The following is a 16,310-nucleotide window of genomic DNA, read 5'->3' as shown; positions in this document are numbered from 1 at the left end:
ACATATCCCCCTGCTGTTGTACATAGGGCTGCCACCTGTCTGTTTAAAGATGGGCTGTTTGGCAAAACTGCCTGCTTAGTTTTCCTAATTTGGAAAGCCAGGCTGGACTTTCCTAGATTGATGTGGTGATCAGGTAATTGCCAAATGCCAGGTAATAGCCCCGCCCCTATAACAATACCGCCCATGATGTCACTGTTTCTGCCCCATGATGTCACTGTTTCTGCCCCATGATGTCACTGTCTCTGCCCCATGATGTCACTGTCTCTGCCCCATGATGTCTCTGTCTCTGCCCCATGATGTCTCTGTCTCTGCCCCATGGTGTCACTGTCTCTGCCCCATGGTGTCACTGTCTCTGCCCGATGATGTCACTGTCTCTGCCCCATGGTGTCACTGTCTCTGCCCCATGGTGTCACTCACTCTGCCCCATGGTGTCACTGTCTCTGCCCGATGATGTCACTGTCTCTGCCCCATGGTGTCACTGTCTCTGCCCGATGATGTCACTCTCTCTGCCCCATGGTGTCACTGTCTCTGCCCCATGGTGTCACTCACTCTGCCCCATGGTGTCACTGTCTCTGCCCCATGGTGTCACTGTCTCTGCCCCATGATGTCACTGTCTCTGCCCCATGGTGTCACTGTCTCTGCCCCATGATGTAACTGTCTCTGCCCCATGATGTAACTGTCTCTGCCCCATGGTGTCACTGTCTCTGCCCCATGGTGTCACTGTCTGGCTTTCGGCTGAGTATTGTGTTTTCAGCCCCTGGGAGGGCAGATTGATTAATCTTCACAGAAAACAAATGTTTACTTCCCATAAACAAAGAAAGATTAAATGTATTTTTAGTTGGCCACCTAAAAACACTTGCTTGCCATACACACAACGGTTTCTGCAGCTGGAAATTATATGGATCTAATTATAGATTTTTTTAAAGTAAAACAGACCACACACTGGGTGCTATATACACGCTGCTGCGGGCACCACTGATTTGTAGTATTTACATGACAGAGTTACCAGGGGGTTTCCTTGGCGTATCTGGGCTCAGCAATAGTTACACGCAGCCCTATACCATGTAAATAAATGGAATGGAAACTGCAGTAAAGAAGGTGCCCAAGTGCTACGTGCAGATTGGCCTGGGGATTCCTACATTGACTTGATCTACAGAGCCCATGTGTCAGGCAGAAGCTTCCCATTGCTGCACAGTAACAGCCTAAGAGCTATGAGGCCTATACATCAGTTCTGCGCAGTAACAGTCTGGAAACAGTAACACATTTGGAATGTTTTCAGTGGGATTGATCAAATTTATGTTCCTACAATGTCCACTGTTGGATTTAGGTCTAGATCTGGGATGGGCCCCTGAGTGGCAATGGAAGCTGCCATACTGCTTGTGCCAGCACGTAGCCACTGATCTCCTACTGAGTGTGAGCAGCAGAAAGAGACTTCTGATTCAGATAGCAATAAATGAGTTCCTGTAATATTCCTATAATATATTTATAGTGTATTACAGATATATACAATATATTTATAGTACAGTAACGATGATGACAGGGATAGCAGCCCCCAGTGCAAAGCATCTGCAGCTGCCGATAGATTTAAATCTAAAAGGGAAAAGCTGCTTATCCCAAGGCTGCTTCATTCTGTGGCCGGAGCAATTAACATTTGGATATTTAGCATTTTATCTTCACAACATCTGCTTCTGGCTCTTTGGTTTCGTTCTAGTGATTAACTCTTTCCTGCCAGTGGGTTTACATATCAATTATTTTCCCCTGTGCAAGGGAACAGCCTTATAGCCTTTGATATTGGGGAAGGGCTGAAGCCTGGTTGGGGGTGAAGGTGAAGCTTCCAAGGTCAGGGTTGTATAATACAAGGAAAATAGATTAGTAGGAGCCCTCCCAGCTCTTCTTCATCTTTCTATTGTGGTGGTGCAATATCACACCCCATAATTCCACAAGGTATTTGAAAACACATGGCAATTTTCTTGAAGTGACGGAGGCCAGATTTGAGGGTAGGCCACAAAAGCCCGAGTCTAGGGGGCCGTAGATCATAGGCGTGCCACCCACTGGCCGCATCTGAACTGAAGACTGGGCGGGAGGTTTTTTAATCTCCTGCCCACCCAGTCCCCAGTGCCAGTGATTAGAGAGGAGAGAGTGGGGGGCAGCGCTGTACAAGTGGGTGGGTGTGTGTGCAAGGGGGGGCAGGGTGCAGCCTAGGGATGCACTAACATAAAGTCCAGTCCTGCAGGCAGTTGTGCTCTGTGCCCAATACTCTCACCAATAAGCTCACCAAACAAGCAGAATTTCACCGAGGTTGGCCACCCTTTTGCTTTGTCAAATTGGGTTGTTCTGGCCCACAGCTGGGTCATAATTGGCCTGTAAACGTGTGGTCCATAGCCGACACAACAGGGCAGTTTATTGTGGGAAGCTTCTCTGCATTTATTTAAATACAAACCATACAAATTTTCGGGGGCAGACCCCTTTTATCAGGAATATATATCTGATGATGGGTCCCAACCCCAAAATGTTGCATGGTTTGTGACTAAATAAACGCAAAGGAGCTCCCTGTAACAAATGACCATGTTGTGCCGCTCAATCATTTTCAAGCTGTAAAGTAAGGGGTGCCAATCCCAGGGCTGAGCACCAGGCTAAACCTTTAGCAGAGCAGAGTGTGCTAAATAGCACTGTGTAAATAGGTGACACAAAATAAAGCTGCTGCAAAAGGCCTTTACTGTGGGAAGAACAAGTCACACACATAGATACAATGTTTTCTCTCTCGTCACGCACACATAGGGCAACCTCCAGGACTTCCCGATGGCCCGGGTACTGCATGGTAGCAACACAGTCAACTGGAATCTTTTAGCCTCGCCATACTGTCAGTAGAGCGGGAGTTTTATAGCAGCAGCCCAACCCCACTCCAAGACGTGGAACACGGTCAGTATACTGGCCACATGATGGCTGTTTGGGGGTACTTCATTGGCTGTACATTGATCCCATCTCTATGGTTGATCATGTGGTTAAATTACACAGAATTAGGAAATCTGTATCATGGTGTATTCTCCTTCGACATCCATGATCAAGCTGCATCCTGGTAGAAAGGTAGTGTCTAACCATTCCTCTGCTACTTTTGCTTACAGTTCCCCCTCCTCAGTTCAGCTTAGTGTGGGGTGCCCCAGGGCTCAGTAATTGTCCATTTGTTTTTCTCCCTGTACACTTGTATCTCCTCATTTGGCCTTAACTATCACTTATATCCAGATATACATAGACACCCCTTCACTAACCAATGCCATTTAGACCCAGAACTCTAACTGCCTCCTAGCTGGATGAACCAACGCCAACTCAACCTAACTAAAACAGTCCATGGTGTTCCCACGGAAACCTGGCCCTTTTCCTCCTTTACTATTTATACAGATGGCATGACCATCAAGCCTGGTGCTTTGACCAGGGTTGAATGCCAAAACCTGCCTCTTTTTCCTCCATAATATTGCTAAGATATGCCTCTTTCTTTTATAGATAACTGCCAAAACACTAATCCATGCCCTTGTCCTATGCAACTTATCCATGCCCTTGTCCTACTGCAACCTCCTACTAACCAGTCTCCCATGCTATGAATCCTAATATCCGCAGCTAAAATCCTCCTGCTCTCTCCAGAGGGAACCTGTTCAGCTCCAGGTAAAGTCTTTACCATGGCTGTCTGTTAAAGGACAAGGAAAGGCTAAGTCACTTGGGGGTGCCAAAATGTTAGGCACCCCCAAGTGACTTAAATCGCTTACCTTGTACCCTGGGCTGGTGCCCCTGTTAGGAGAAAACAGCACCAGCCCGGGGTACCTGTAGTGAGCACTTCCTCCTTCCTGCTTCGTTTCGCTGCGACTAACACAATAGGCGCATGCGCAGTAGAGTGAAAAGCCGACTTCTCTGTTAAAGTTCCACTATTCACTCTACTGCGTATGCGCGCACTGAAGCCAGAAGGAGGAAGCGCTGCAGGTACCCCAGGCTGGTGCTGTTCTCTCCGAACAGGGGCACCAGCCCGGGGTACAAGGTAAGCGATTTAAGTCACTTGGTTGTGCCTAACATTTTGGCATCCCCAAGTGACTTAGCCTTTCCTTCTCCTTTAAGCAAAGGATAGCAAACAGAATCCTTCTGGTAACCTTCAAAGCCCTTCACTCCTCTGCTCCTCACTACATTTCTTTACTTGTCTCCCTGTACATCCCTAGCTGTCTCCTCTACTCTTCTCAAAGCCATTGTCTTTTCACACCATGCACACCACTACTGTCTCTCGTCTTAAACCGTTCTACCTTATGGCTCCTTACCCGTGGCATTCTATCCCTTAATTCCTCAGTAGGGAACACTCACTCTTTTCAAAGAGAAACTTAGATCTTACCTTTTGGGGCACTAGAACACTACCCGCCCAGCCCTGCAATTTGCCCTCCTATTTGCTCCTGTATGTAGTCAGCTCACTTAGATTGTAAGCTCTGCGAGGCAGGGACTTCCTTCCAACTGTGTCATATACCAAATGGCACTTAATCACTGTATATTTATACATATTTATTTTCCATTATTTATTATAATCTTATCTTCCCTGTGTGTACTTTTCTATATTGTAAAATTATACAGTGCTGCATATCCTAGTAACTCTATATAAATCAAGTTATACACACATATTTTAATTAATGTGCCTAGAGCAAAAAATTGCAACCTGTGATCCTCCAGATGTTTTTAACTACAACTCCCAATACATTGGTTGGATGCTGAGATTTGTAGTTCAAAAGTATAGGAAGTGCTGTGGAGTGAACATCATTTGTCTGTTGTTTATAAAGTGATGTTGTCAGGGAGTACTGGCAGGTATCACATTCAGGGACAATGTTGGCATGCCTAAATATCTGTCATTATTTACATCAAGGAGGTCTAACTTGCAGCATTTTTGCAATTGTGAAACCCCAGTCGAGAAAAAGAACATGATTATAATTTATTTTGCTGCAAAAATCAAGCACAAATAATAATAAATCAGCCCCAAAGAAGCAATGTAGTCATAATGTATATTTAAATGTACAACAGCATGGCCTAGAGCAGCATAAAGAGTAAATCCTCTGTGGCTACATCACTTACAAATTGCCCACCAGGTAGTGTATTTTTTATACAGGTATAGGATCTGTTATATGGAAACCCATTATCCAGAAATCTCCGAATTACGGTAAGGTTGTCTCCCATAGACTCCATTTTAATAAAATAATTCAAAATTGTAAAACATATTTCCTTTTTCTCTGTAATAATAAAACAGTACCTGTACTTCATCCCAATTAAGATATAATTAATCCTTATTGGAGGCAAAACAATCCTGTTGGGTTTATTTTACGTTAAAATGATTTTTTTTAGTAGACTCAAGTTATGGAGATACAAATTACAGAACAATCCATTATCCAAAAAACCCCAGGTCCCGAGCATTCTGGATAATAAGTCCCATAGCCAAATACGCAATGTGCTTTTAATGTAACAGCCACCCCCAAAATATTTTAAAGAATTACTACCCCTATTGGGTTTATTTAATGTTTAAATGCTTTTTTTTTTGGAGATCCAAATTACAGAAACATTCCTTAGCTAGAAAAAACCAGGACTTTAGGATCCTGGATAACAGGTCCCATACCTGTACTCGAACTAAACATGGCTGGACTCTCTATGGACCCCTGCACAGGTAATAAAGACAGAGTAGGATTTAGGACACCCCATTATTGTACCACCCCCACACAGCTAATGTATTGCCCCATTCTATTTGTTCCTTAATTCACTGTAATTCATTTCCAAGTTGCTTTGCTGCCATTCTGGACCATATAATTTTACTGGAAAATGAATGAGTGGAGTTCTAGTGGCTAAATGATTTCTTGCTGCCTGTGTGAGTGCACAGGAGGTTCCGCTCCAGCCTCCCCGGCCACTCTCCTGCTGCAGTGGGCTGGTGTAATGCTCATCGTGACATCACGGAAAAGCCCTGTCTCCCAGCCACCGAGCTTAATATAAACCAGAGGAGCTGAGAAAGAATTAGAGAAAGTCAGGGAAACGGACAAGCAGCACTTTATCCAACTATTCTATTCCCTGAGAGATCTCTCTATTCTACACTCAGGACTCCAGGCTCAGGGGGAGAGTATAAGGGGACAAGCAATAAAGGTAAGTGCTTCCCAAAATGCTCATTTATAGATGAATTCCTGTGGAGTATAGTGATCAGATACACTTCTGCTATGAACAAAGCCAAACCAATCTCAATAGTTATATGGAATGGCACACACCAACTAAATGTTCATAATATTCATAATTACTCCCTCGATCATTATCATTGTGTGTATATAGTACAGGTATCGGACCCCCTTATCCGGAAACCCGTTATCCAGAAAGCTCCGAATTACGGAATGCCCATCTCCCATAGACTCCATTTTAAGCAAATAATTCAGAATTTTAAAACTGATTTCCTTTTTCTATGTAGAAATAAAACAGTACCTTGTAATTGATTCCAACTAAGATATAATTAATCCTTATTGGATGCAAAACAATCCTATTGGGTTTAATTAATGTTTTATTGATTTTTTAGTAGACTTAAGGCATTGAGATCCAAATTACGGAAAGACCCCTTATCCGGAATACCCTTGGTCCCGAGCATTCTGGATAATGGGTCCTATACCTGTACTATCAATTGACAGCATGCATTAGAATCATTAATACAGGGGTCTTATTATGATGCACAGAATTGTGGCACTTTAAAGTGTAATTTGTTGGGAAAGGAATAGGTTTCATGTGCTTGGCATACAGTTTAATTAGAGCAAATTGTATATACAGGTATGGGATCCATTATCCAGAAACCCATTATCTAGAAAACTCCAAATTACAGAAAATTCTGCTCCCATTTTAATCTAATAATTCAAACTTTTAAAAATGATTTTGATGATTAATGATTGATGATGATTAATGGTTCATTTTTCTCTGTAATAATAAAACAGTACCTTGTACTTGGTCCCAACTAAGATATCATTTATCCTTAATGGGGGCAAAACAATCCTATTGGGTTTATTTAATGTTAAAATTATTTTTTAGTAGCTTTAAGTCATGGAGATCCAAATTACAGAACAATCCTTTATTCAGAAAGCCCCAGGTCCCGAGCATTCTGGATAATAGGTCCCATACCTGTATTGTGTACTGTTCGTAAAAGGAAAATTAAAGCTATAATAGTGACAATAAAAGCACATTGCATATTTAGGTGTAACAGCCACCCCCCAAAAATATTTTAAAGAATTATTTTTGCATTGTTTTAATAACATTTTATATGAAAGTTGGGCTTAAAGACAACAAATCTTTGCATGCCATAATGATTGATAGAGCTGCTATCCAAATAACTGCAAACTGTTTATTATTCTATATGTAACTGCAAAAATTCGGAATGAGTTTCTGGGGTGCTGCTAGGTCTGCGCAAATAACCTTACTAAACATGGTAGTCGATTGGAGCAGTGTAATTTGCACCCCAGCAGCAAAGCGCGACTCTCAGATGCCACAGCAAGCCATGTTTAGACAATAGAAGCCTAACCTCCTTGACTGAGCTGATTTGTTGATTTAAACACTGTGAATTTATGGACCTTTTATTGAACACGTGTGCGGCCACTAGTGGTGATCCTGGGTACTGACAAAGCTGGAATTCTTTGAGGGGCAGCTTTGTAGCACAAGATCCTGGAGACTCAATAGTTTGGGGATCCAAATCCCTGCAATAAGATTTGTGTTCTGGCTGTCCCAGACTTGCGGTGGGTTGCTAAACACACAAATACTTCTAAAATATTTTATCAAAAATGGCAGCCAGAATTTGCACTATAATTGTTGTTAAACTACAATTCCAGCACCCACCAGCCAAAGGGAGTTGCTGGTAGTTGTAGCTCACCAACTACTGATGGGCTGCAGGCTGAGAAGCACTTATCTTAAAGGAATACTGTCATAGACAGTTAATAGAGCTTCTCCAGCATTGAGTCCTGCATTGACATCTGGTTTTTTTTTGCTAGAAAAGTGCTGCAACTTTTACAAGTTTTGTTACATTGTCCCCCACAGCCAGAGAACGATGACTTTGAATGTGACCATGCGTCGCAGCAACACCACGGCCAATGTACAGCAGCGATGGAGCATCCCGGCTGATGCAAAGAACATTCACGCTCAGAAAAAGCAGCACTCTAACCTCACCCGCAAATACACCGCCAATAACACAAGCATCAATAACTCAGCGGAGTACTGCCGGAGAAGCTGGTCATCTGACTCTTCCGACTCCGTCATCTCTTCTGAGTCTGGGAGTACCTACTACCGGGTGGTGCTGATTGGGGAGCAAGGAGTTGGGAAGTCTACTCTGGCTAATATATTTGCAGGGGTGCCTGATTCTGTGGATGGTGACTGCGATATGTTAGCAGGTAAGGTCACAATTAATGCATCCAACAAACCAGCCAACAGCTAGCCTTCTTTAAATATAATGTTGTTTGAGTTCCCATGTAATATGGCCAAATATTGGACGCCCAATTTGCACAAAACTCCCAGCAGATCTGGATGTCTGAAAACTGTTCTTACTACTAACTACTAAGTTTGGACAGATCTACTTTTGCTATGGACACCAACCACCACTAAAACTGCCCTATGCTGTCTTGTTATACTTGTCTTGTTTCACTTGATAAAGGGCTTTGCCCAAAACATGTAGTGGAACACACTAATAAACACTAATTGCAGCAAAGCCCTGCAGTGTCAGGTGTCCTCCATTATCTTATATGATGTCTACATGCAATTAGTGCTACAACAGGAGCACAGGAGTGATAGCCTGCTTGAATGAGGTAGCTGAACTGGAATACTGGATTTGGAAAGTTTTTGTTATATGGTCTAAACAGTCTGGTCTCTAGACTCCAGTTTGGATTCGGTCTTTCCAAATCCTATAGACTTTGTTAATTTAGAGCTTGAAAACAACCAGAATTTTTATGGAAATCCAGTAACTGAAGGGCTGCTGACTAAGACTAAGACACATGTTACTTTAGGCCCCTTGGGAATAACCCCTATTGGGGTACCTAAACAATAGCTCTGAGTATAGTCCTTTGTAGGTAGCGTTCTATGTATGCAAAAGTAAGTGCAATCCTTCCAAGTCAATTTGTCATATTTACCTAAGGGATACAAAGCTCTATGTATGGTCGTTGTGCATGGGGAAAGTTCGCAGACAGATTGAGGCAGGCAGCGATGTGGAGCTGGGGGCAAGAGCATGAGATTCCTCTGACAGCAGAGAAATTAACTGTGTTTTCTCTCAGAGGTGAAGTCACTTTTTCCATTACCGTGCAATCTGGAGTTTATCCACTGAAGGCAGCCGTGCAAAAAAGTGTTTTTATTATGTTCAGTAGAAACTATATGGGAAACAATATTTAGCAGAGTTACCTTCTGGCAAATCACGGTTTGTTGGATCGGAGTTCCAAGTATCTAAAGAGACATTAGACTTTATATAGTCAATGAAGTACCCTCTATGGTAAAATATAAGGATGTTATAAGTCACCAAAGAGTTCAATGACCATATATTGTGGCTTCTAATGTCCCCATATTTTAAAACAGGGATCACATTATTTATTATAATACACACGTTTCAGTGAGTCATGTGACAGAAATTACATCACAAATCAACATTTATATAGGATATAATTTACATATATTCACTGCTCTTGTGTATTAAATTACTGTATATACTCTAGTATAAGCCGATCCGAATATAAGCCGACGTACCTAATTTTACCTAAGAAAACTGGAAAAACTTATTGACTCGAGTATAAGCCTAGGGTGGGAAATGCAGCAGCTACTGCTAAGTTTTAACAATCAAAATAAATACCAATAAAATGACATTAATTGAGGCATCAGTGGGGTATATGTTTTTCAATATTTGTTTAAAAGAAAAACAGTAAACTAGCTCTGTAAGTGGAGAAAAGGGTCAACAAAAACAATATGAGTACTACCCCACGCTCATTGCACATTGGCAAACTGGCAGCAGACCCAGTCCCGGAGGAGATGTAAGGGGAAATAAGTATTGCTAGTGGGAGCCTAGGCCAGGGCACTGGAGGGTCTGGTTGCGGGAGGCCTAATTTGCACACAAAGGAGAGAGAGTGCTAGCCTAGAGGGACCCATGGCACCCGACTCGAGTATAAGCCGAGGGTGACTTTTTCGGCACATTTTGGGTGCTGAAAAACTAGGCTTATACTTGAGTATATACAGTATATATGATGTGTGGTAGTAACACAGGACCATAAGCAATGGGCCTAAAAGTGGACTGCAAGTTAAATACATGAGGCCCAATATCTGAAGGGCTGACAAATACAGAGAAATAGCAGATTCTTTATTTTGTTTCCAATGCCTTAATAACAGGTCCATCTCAAACTTTGCCCTAGTTACACAGTAAATCAAAATATATAAATTAATTTCCTTTTCTCTTTAAGAAAACACTTATGAAAGAAACTTGATGGTGGACGGAGAAAGCGCAACTCTGATTCTAATCGATATGTGGGAAAATAAGGTACGTTACACTGTATGTATTGCCTCTCTTCCCTGTCATGGGGGCTGCTGTCCTGCACTTTTTGTTTAGGGTATATAGAGGGTTTTTGTCTAGGGTATATATCTACTTCTCTCCTGCACTGTCTACTAGGGATGTCTACTAGGGATGTCTACTAGGGATGTCTACTAGGGATGCACCAAAAAAATATGGTCATGGAATCCCTTGGTGACTTCTAATATACCTATATTTTACAATATGGGGCACACTGTTCTCTGTATATTAGAGTCAAAGATATAGCTATACATACTAATATCCTTCCTTAAAGATATTTTGCTAGTGGTTTATGGTTCCACCCATAAATTGCAACTACAATTTGTGTGTTTTGTTGCCAGGCTCAAGACAACTGGATCCGTGAGCAGTGCATGCAGGTTGGAGATGCCTACCTTATTGTCTACTCCATCACTGACAGAGCAAGCTTTGAGAAAGCCTCTGAGCTGCGCATACAACTCCGTCGGGCGCGGCAGACAGAGGACATCCCCATTATACTTGTGGGCAATAAAAGCGACCTTGTCCGTTGCCGAGAGGTCTCTGTCTCAGGTAAGTGCAACACACATTTAAATGCTTCCTACTAAGCAAACCCACTGGCATAAGCTACAAATGTCATACAATTAAAAGCCAAATTCCATTTTTTGTTCATGTCTGAAAAAGAAAAGAAAGATTTTGCGTGCTGACATTGTATCAGTTCATGATTTCTTTCCCCAGCTTTTAGTTGGATAATGAATTCCATGTACCACATAAGCCATAAAGGCGCAATCAGTTGCTATGATCTGTGGCTCATTTATCTTGGTTGCTATATGCATAGCAATCATTTTATTGCTTTGTGAAAACTTTGGACTTTTGCTATGAGAAGCTGCAGTGAATCTGTGGTGTTTTCCAAGTCCAAAAATGTGACAAAGCTGTAATGGGTCATTGTTATGTTTTTATCCTTACTGCCTCCCACTCCTCTTAGAATCAGAGGGCATACACACACCAATCCTGTATGGTATCTGTGAGACAAATACTGTAACAGGGGCTGTAAACAATATAGCCACCTTTCAGTTGTCTGGGGCCAAAGAAATGATGGAAACAGCAGAAAGTAAAGATCTACAGTTCCTCTTCACTTCATCTGCCAAGGCACCATGTCTTGGCCATTTTCAAACCTGCCCAATCAACAAACCAGCCAATATCCATAGTACAGAGATGCTGGTTGGGATCACTGAGCCACTATACATGTACCACAAATTTTATCTTAACTTTTAGCTTGAATTCAGAGATGATATTTTTATATTTACAAGTACAGTTCCGGATTTATATAGTTGGCACCCCTAGGCCCCCGTCACTACTCGTTGTGCCCACCACCCTCCCCTTCTTGCATGAGTATGTGTAAATTTTCCTTGTTGGGTATGGAGCATTGGCCATCGTTGAGCAGGGGAGTTAAAAACTATCAAGTCCAGTGGTGGGCCTAATGACTGCCTAATGACTGTTGTGCCCTAGGCAAGCCCAATGACAGGGCAAGTTAGCTTTCCCCAACTCTCGCGAGAACTCTCCCGCTCCCTAAGCCGCCAGCCTCCGGAGGAATAGAAGAGCCAAATTAGGACTAAATAGGCAGAGAAGGTATGTGATCTCTGCCCCCCAGTGTTGTGCCCTAGGCACCTGCCTTCCCTGCCTACCCCTAGTTCTGTCTCCTGCACATCCCCAGTGCTTCAACCCCAATTTAGATGCAGTTGGGTGGTGTTCTGCCCCCTAAAGTCCTGCCACCTTATATCTGGGCCTTTGTGCCCTTGCCACAAGTAGTGTAACTACCATACAGCTGACCCAACATGAAAGGGGGGGCCTAGGTTCCACCTCCCACCCTTGTTCCTGCCTGTGATGCTATGGGGGCCAACTCAATCAGTTCCCACTCTCATGACTGACTCTTCTTACTGGTTTAACATCCCATATCAAGAAAAAAGCAACAATCATAGACATAAACACCCATGAAAAAGCTCAAGCAAGCTCAAGGTCAAGAAAGGTTAAAAAATGTTATGGCTATTTAACTGTAACATAAAGTTGCCCCCCTTACTGTTTCAACTGTGAATCTAGGAACTCTCCAGTGACCATAGTCTCCACTTTCTGTTTTCAGAGGGCAGAGCATGTGCTGTGGTGTTTGACTGCAAGTTCATTGAGACATCAGCAGCCGTCCAACACAACGTGAAGGAACTCTTTGAAGGGATTGTTCGTCAGGTGCGTTTAAGGCGAGACAGCAAGGAGAAAAACGAGAGACGATTGGCCTATCAGAAGAGGAGAGAAAGTATCCCCAAGAAAGCCAGGAGGTTCTGGGGCAAAATAGTAGCCAAGAAAAACAAAAACATGGCTTTTAAGCTAAAATCCAAATCTTGCCATGACCTCTCTGTACTATAAATGAAGTCGGACTTCCCAACAAGAGCAAAATATGTTAAACTGATGGGAAATCATTTAGCAATTTTGCCAACCAATAATCAATCTATATTAGATTGGACATGACCACAATTTACTTGTGCTTTCTTCAGCCATGGATGCCACAACAGTCAACTTTGTGTTATCTTCAGCCATGATACTCAGATCTGCCATTGCGCTGACTTTGTGATCCGAGAGATGCAAAACTTTTGTTTCCATTTGGGGATTTTGTAAGTTTTGATCATCTGGGAACGGAGAGATCAGAGACAGGAACTAAATTGCACTGAAGAAACTTGATGTATGGCTGTCATGCTGTATTCTCATCAGTGGGAGAAACCATCGAATCATCTGCTGCAGTTATTTCCTCATGTCATATTTATATTGCCTTATTTTATAGCATCTGATAACAATTTTTACATGCAACTCCAGTTTGTTGGGGGAGAAACTATGCAAGCGACTTTTCCATGAAGCTAACACAGGGAAGGCCAATCGGAATATCTCCAGCTGATATAAAGACACACGGAGCTTCTTAGTGGCAACTACTTGTCATGGCTACTAAACACCAGATAATACCCTGCCATAGACAATACTGAGAATTATCAGTAAAAGATCAACATCGTCTATTTTAGTAGGCGCAGCAAGTAGCTGCTTCTAGTAGCTCTGTGTGTCTTCACCCTAAAGGTCACCAACAGTCAGAGAGCTTCCAACTGCCCGTGCCTTATCTAACAATATCTTATTCTAATATTAATTAATAGGAGTAATACTAACAATCACCATACACGCCCAGTTTCCCAAAGTTCTTCTTCTTCTTGCTACACAGAAAATATTTTTGTTTAAAAAATATTTTTGATCGCCTACTTCGATATTTTTTATACTTGATTTTTTTTGTCAAAATCAAAATGCTGTTTTTTTTTTTTACCTTAGAAAGAGAATAGACTTATTTGAAACTATGGTAATAATACAACTGCCTTTTTGTATGTTCTGTATCTGTTCATTTTTAGAAAATGAAATGGGCAAATGGGGGCAAGATTTGGGGAATGTAAAAACTGCTGGAACTTGTCACCCAAAGTAGCCAGTCACCAGGAAGCATCTATTGGGCTCCCAGACCTGGATCAATTTTTTGCCAACACGCATGAATAAAATAATGATGTGCCTTCTGGTAAACCTATTATAACAGGGTGTTTCCCCTTCTACTCATGTGGCCCTGGAGGAAAACCAATGGAAACAGTTTCCTCTTAAACGGCAATTGCAGTCATATGGTACTGCTTGCTCCATGCATTAAACATTAAGGCATATGGATACAGTGGGAAGGTTTAGGCTTTCTGTGCAAGTAGGTGATGGATACAGGTATATGCTTTGTAATGGGACAGGTCAATAAGAAGGCAAAATAAGAAAGATGATGATACTTATAGTACCGTTGAAGACATGGAGGGTTAGGATAGGATAAGATAGGATAAGATGTTGCTGCTGACTGGGGACTAAAAGAAGGATGCTCCAGGGCTTCTAGGGGTGCCAGTGGCAACAGCTGCACTTTATTGACCTCTGATAATTGATTCTATGGCAAATACCCTCTGCCACCAGTTCCAGAATATGCACAAAGATTCATAAACCTGATGTATTCTTTAGCTTGGGATAGAGATAGCAATGTGGCAACTATATATTTATTATTTGGTTTCCTGTAATATTTCTATTCATTTCTATTAGTTTTTTTTACCTGGTACATCATAAAATGAAAAATAAAGATAAATCAGACCGCATCTTGAGGATCTGACGTATTTATGCATGTTTATTTATGCTCTTCCATAAGCTGAAGAAATATCCTCTAGCCGCAAAGCTCCTGGCTCAGAGAATGCGCCCCACAATCATAACTCTACTAGCCGCCTGCTACAGCCATTTGCCAGGACCCACCAATTTAAGTAATAGCTTTCCAGAACTCTATCTAGTATAAATAAATCTAAAGCAACTGGACTTATGTAATCATTGAAGACGTTCCACTACTCATCCGAGCAGCTTCTTCAGTGAGTAGTGAAACGTCTACAATGATTACTTAACAAGTTCAGTTGCTTTAGATTTATTTATACTACATACAGTATACCATGACCTGGATAAATGAAAATCTTCATAGTCATATTTCCAGAACTCTGTTTACACAAATGATTTACCCACCTTTGGGGTTAAACCATTGCCCACCCATACAAGCACAATCCCCCCTGGCAGACTGACAAGGGCCCGCCTACTGGCTGTGACAACTACCATGATTAACTGTATCTCACTTTTATCTGACTCCCCCCCCCTTCAAACACTTGTACCCCATCCCTCACACCATTGACAACTAGCAAAACAAGATAACAACAAAACCACCCTAGCCTAGAGCGGGTGTGCAGGGCACCAAAATGGAGGACTAGCTCCCCCCCATCACCTGTACCTTATCCAAACAAGCAAACTGACCTATAGGCTCCTGTGTGGCTCAGTCCCACCCCCTAGCTGTACCTCCCCCACACAATCAAACTGACCTATGGGCTCCTGTGTGGCTCAGTCCCACCCCCTAGCTGTACCTCCCCCACACAATCAAACTGACCTATAGGCTCCTGTGTGGCTCAGTCCCACCCCCTAGCTGTACCTCCCCCACACAATCAAACTGACCTATAGGCTCCTGTGTGGCTCAGTCCCACCCCCTAGCTGTACCTCCCCCACACAACCAAACTGACCTATAGGCTCCTGTGTGGCTCAGTCCTACCCCCTAGCTGTATCTCCCCCACACAATCAAACTGACCTATAGACTCCTGTGTTGCTCATTCCCGCCCCCTAGCTCTACTTCCCCCACACAATCAAACTGACCTATAGACTCCTGTGTTGCTCATTCCCGCCCCCTAGCTCTACTTCCCCCACACAATCAAACTGACCTATAGACTCCTGTGTTGCTCATTCCCGCCCCCTAGCTCTACTTCCCCCACACAATCAAACTGACCTATGGGCTCCTGTGTTGCTCATTCCCGCCCCCTAGCTGTACCTCCCCCACACAATCAAACTGACCTATGGGCTTCTGTGTTGCTCATACCCGCCCCCTAGCTGTACCTCCCCCACACAATCAAACTGACCTATGGGCTCCTGTGTTGCTCATTCCCGCCCCCTAGCTGTACCTCCCCCACACAATCAAGCTGACCTATGGGCTCCTGTGTGGCTCAGTCCTACGCCCTAGGTGTACCTCCCCCACACAATCAAACTGACCTATGGGCTCCTGTGTTGCTCATTCCCGACACCTAGCTGTACCTCCCCCACACAATCAAACTGACCTATAGGCTCCTGTGTGGCTCAATCCTAGCCCTAGGTGTACCTCCCCCACACAATCAAACTG

The 16,310-nt window shown here is 42.9% G+C and overlaps 1 protein-coding gene across 1 annotated transcript; it reads left to right on the top strand.

The window, feature by feature from the left end:
- Positions 1 to 6,080: 6,080 nt before the first annotated feature.
- gem (GTP binding protein overexpressed in skeletal muscle) lies at positions 6,081 to 14,712 on the top strand. The gene is given in 5 exon segments (NM_001097353.1): positions 6,081 to 6,141; positions 8,056 to 8,405; positions 10,446 to 10,522; positions 10,894 to 11,098; positions 12,663 to 14,712. Coding segments are annotated over 4 exon segments (900 nt in total). The 5' UTR covers positions 6,081 to 6,141; positions 8,056 to 8,065; the 3' UTR covers positions 12,941 to 14,712.
- The last annotated feature ends 1,598 nt before the right edge of the window (positions 14,713 to 16,310 follow it).

The sequence above is a fragment of the Xenopus tropicalis genome, chromosome 6 (assembly GCF_000004195.4).
Source record: "Xenopus tropicalis strain Nigerian chromosome 6, UCB_Xtro_10.0, whole genome shotgun sequence".
Lineage (NCBI taxonomy): Eukaryota > Metazoa > Chordata > Amphibia > Anura > Pipidae > Xenopus > Xenopus tropicalis.
Note: the sequence above shows the minus strand (reverse complement) of the source record. Positions and strands in the feature narration are given on the sequence as shown.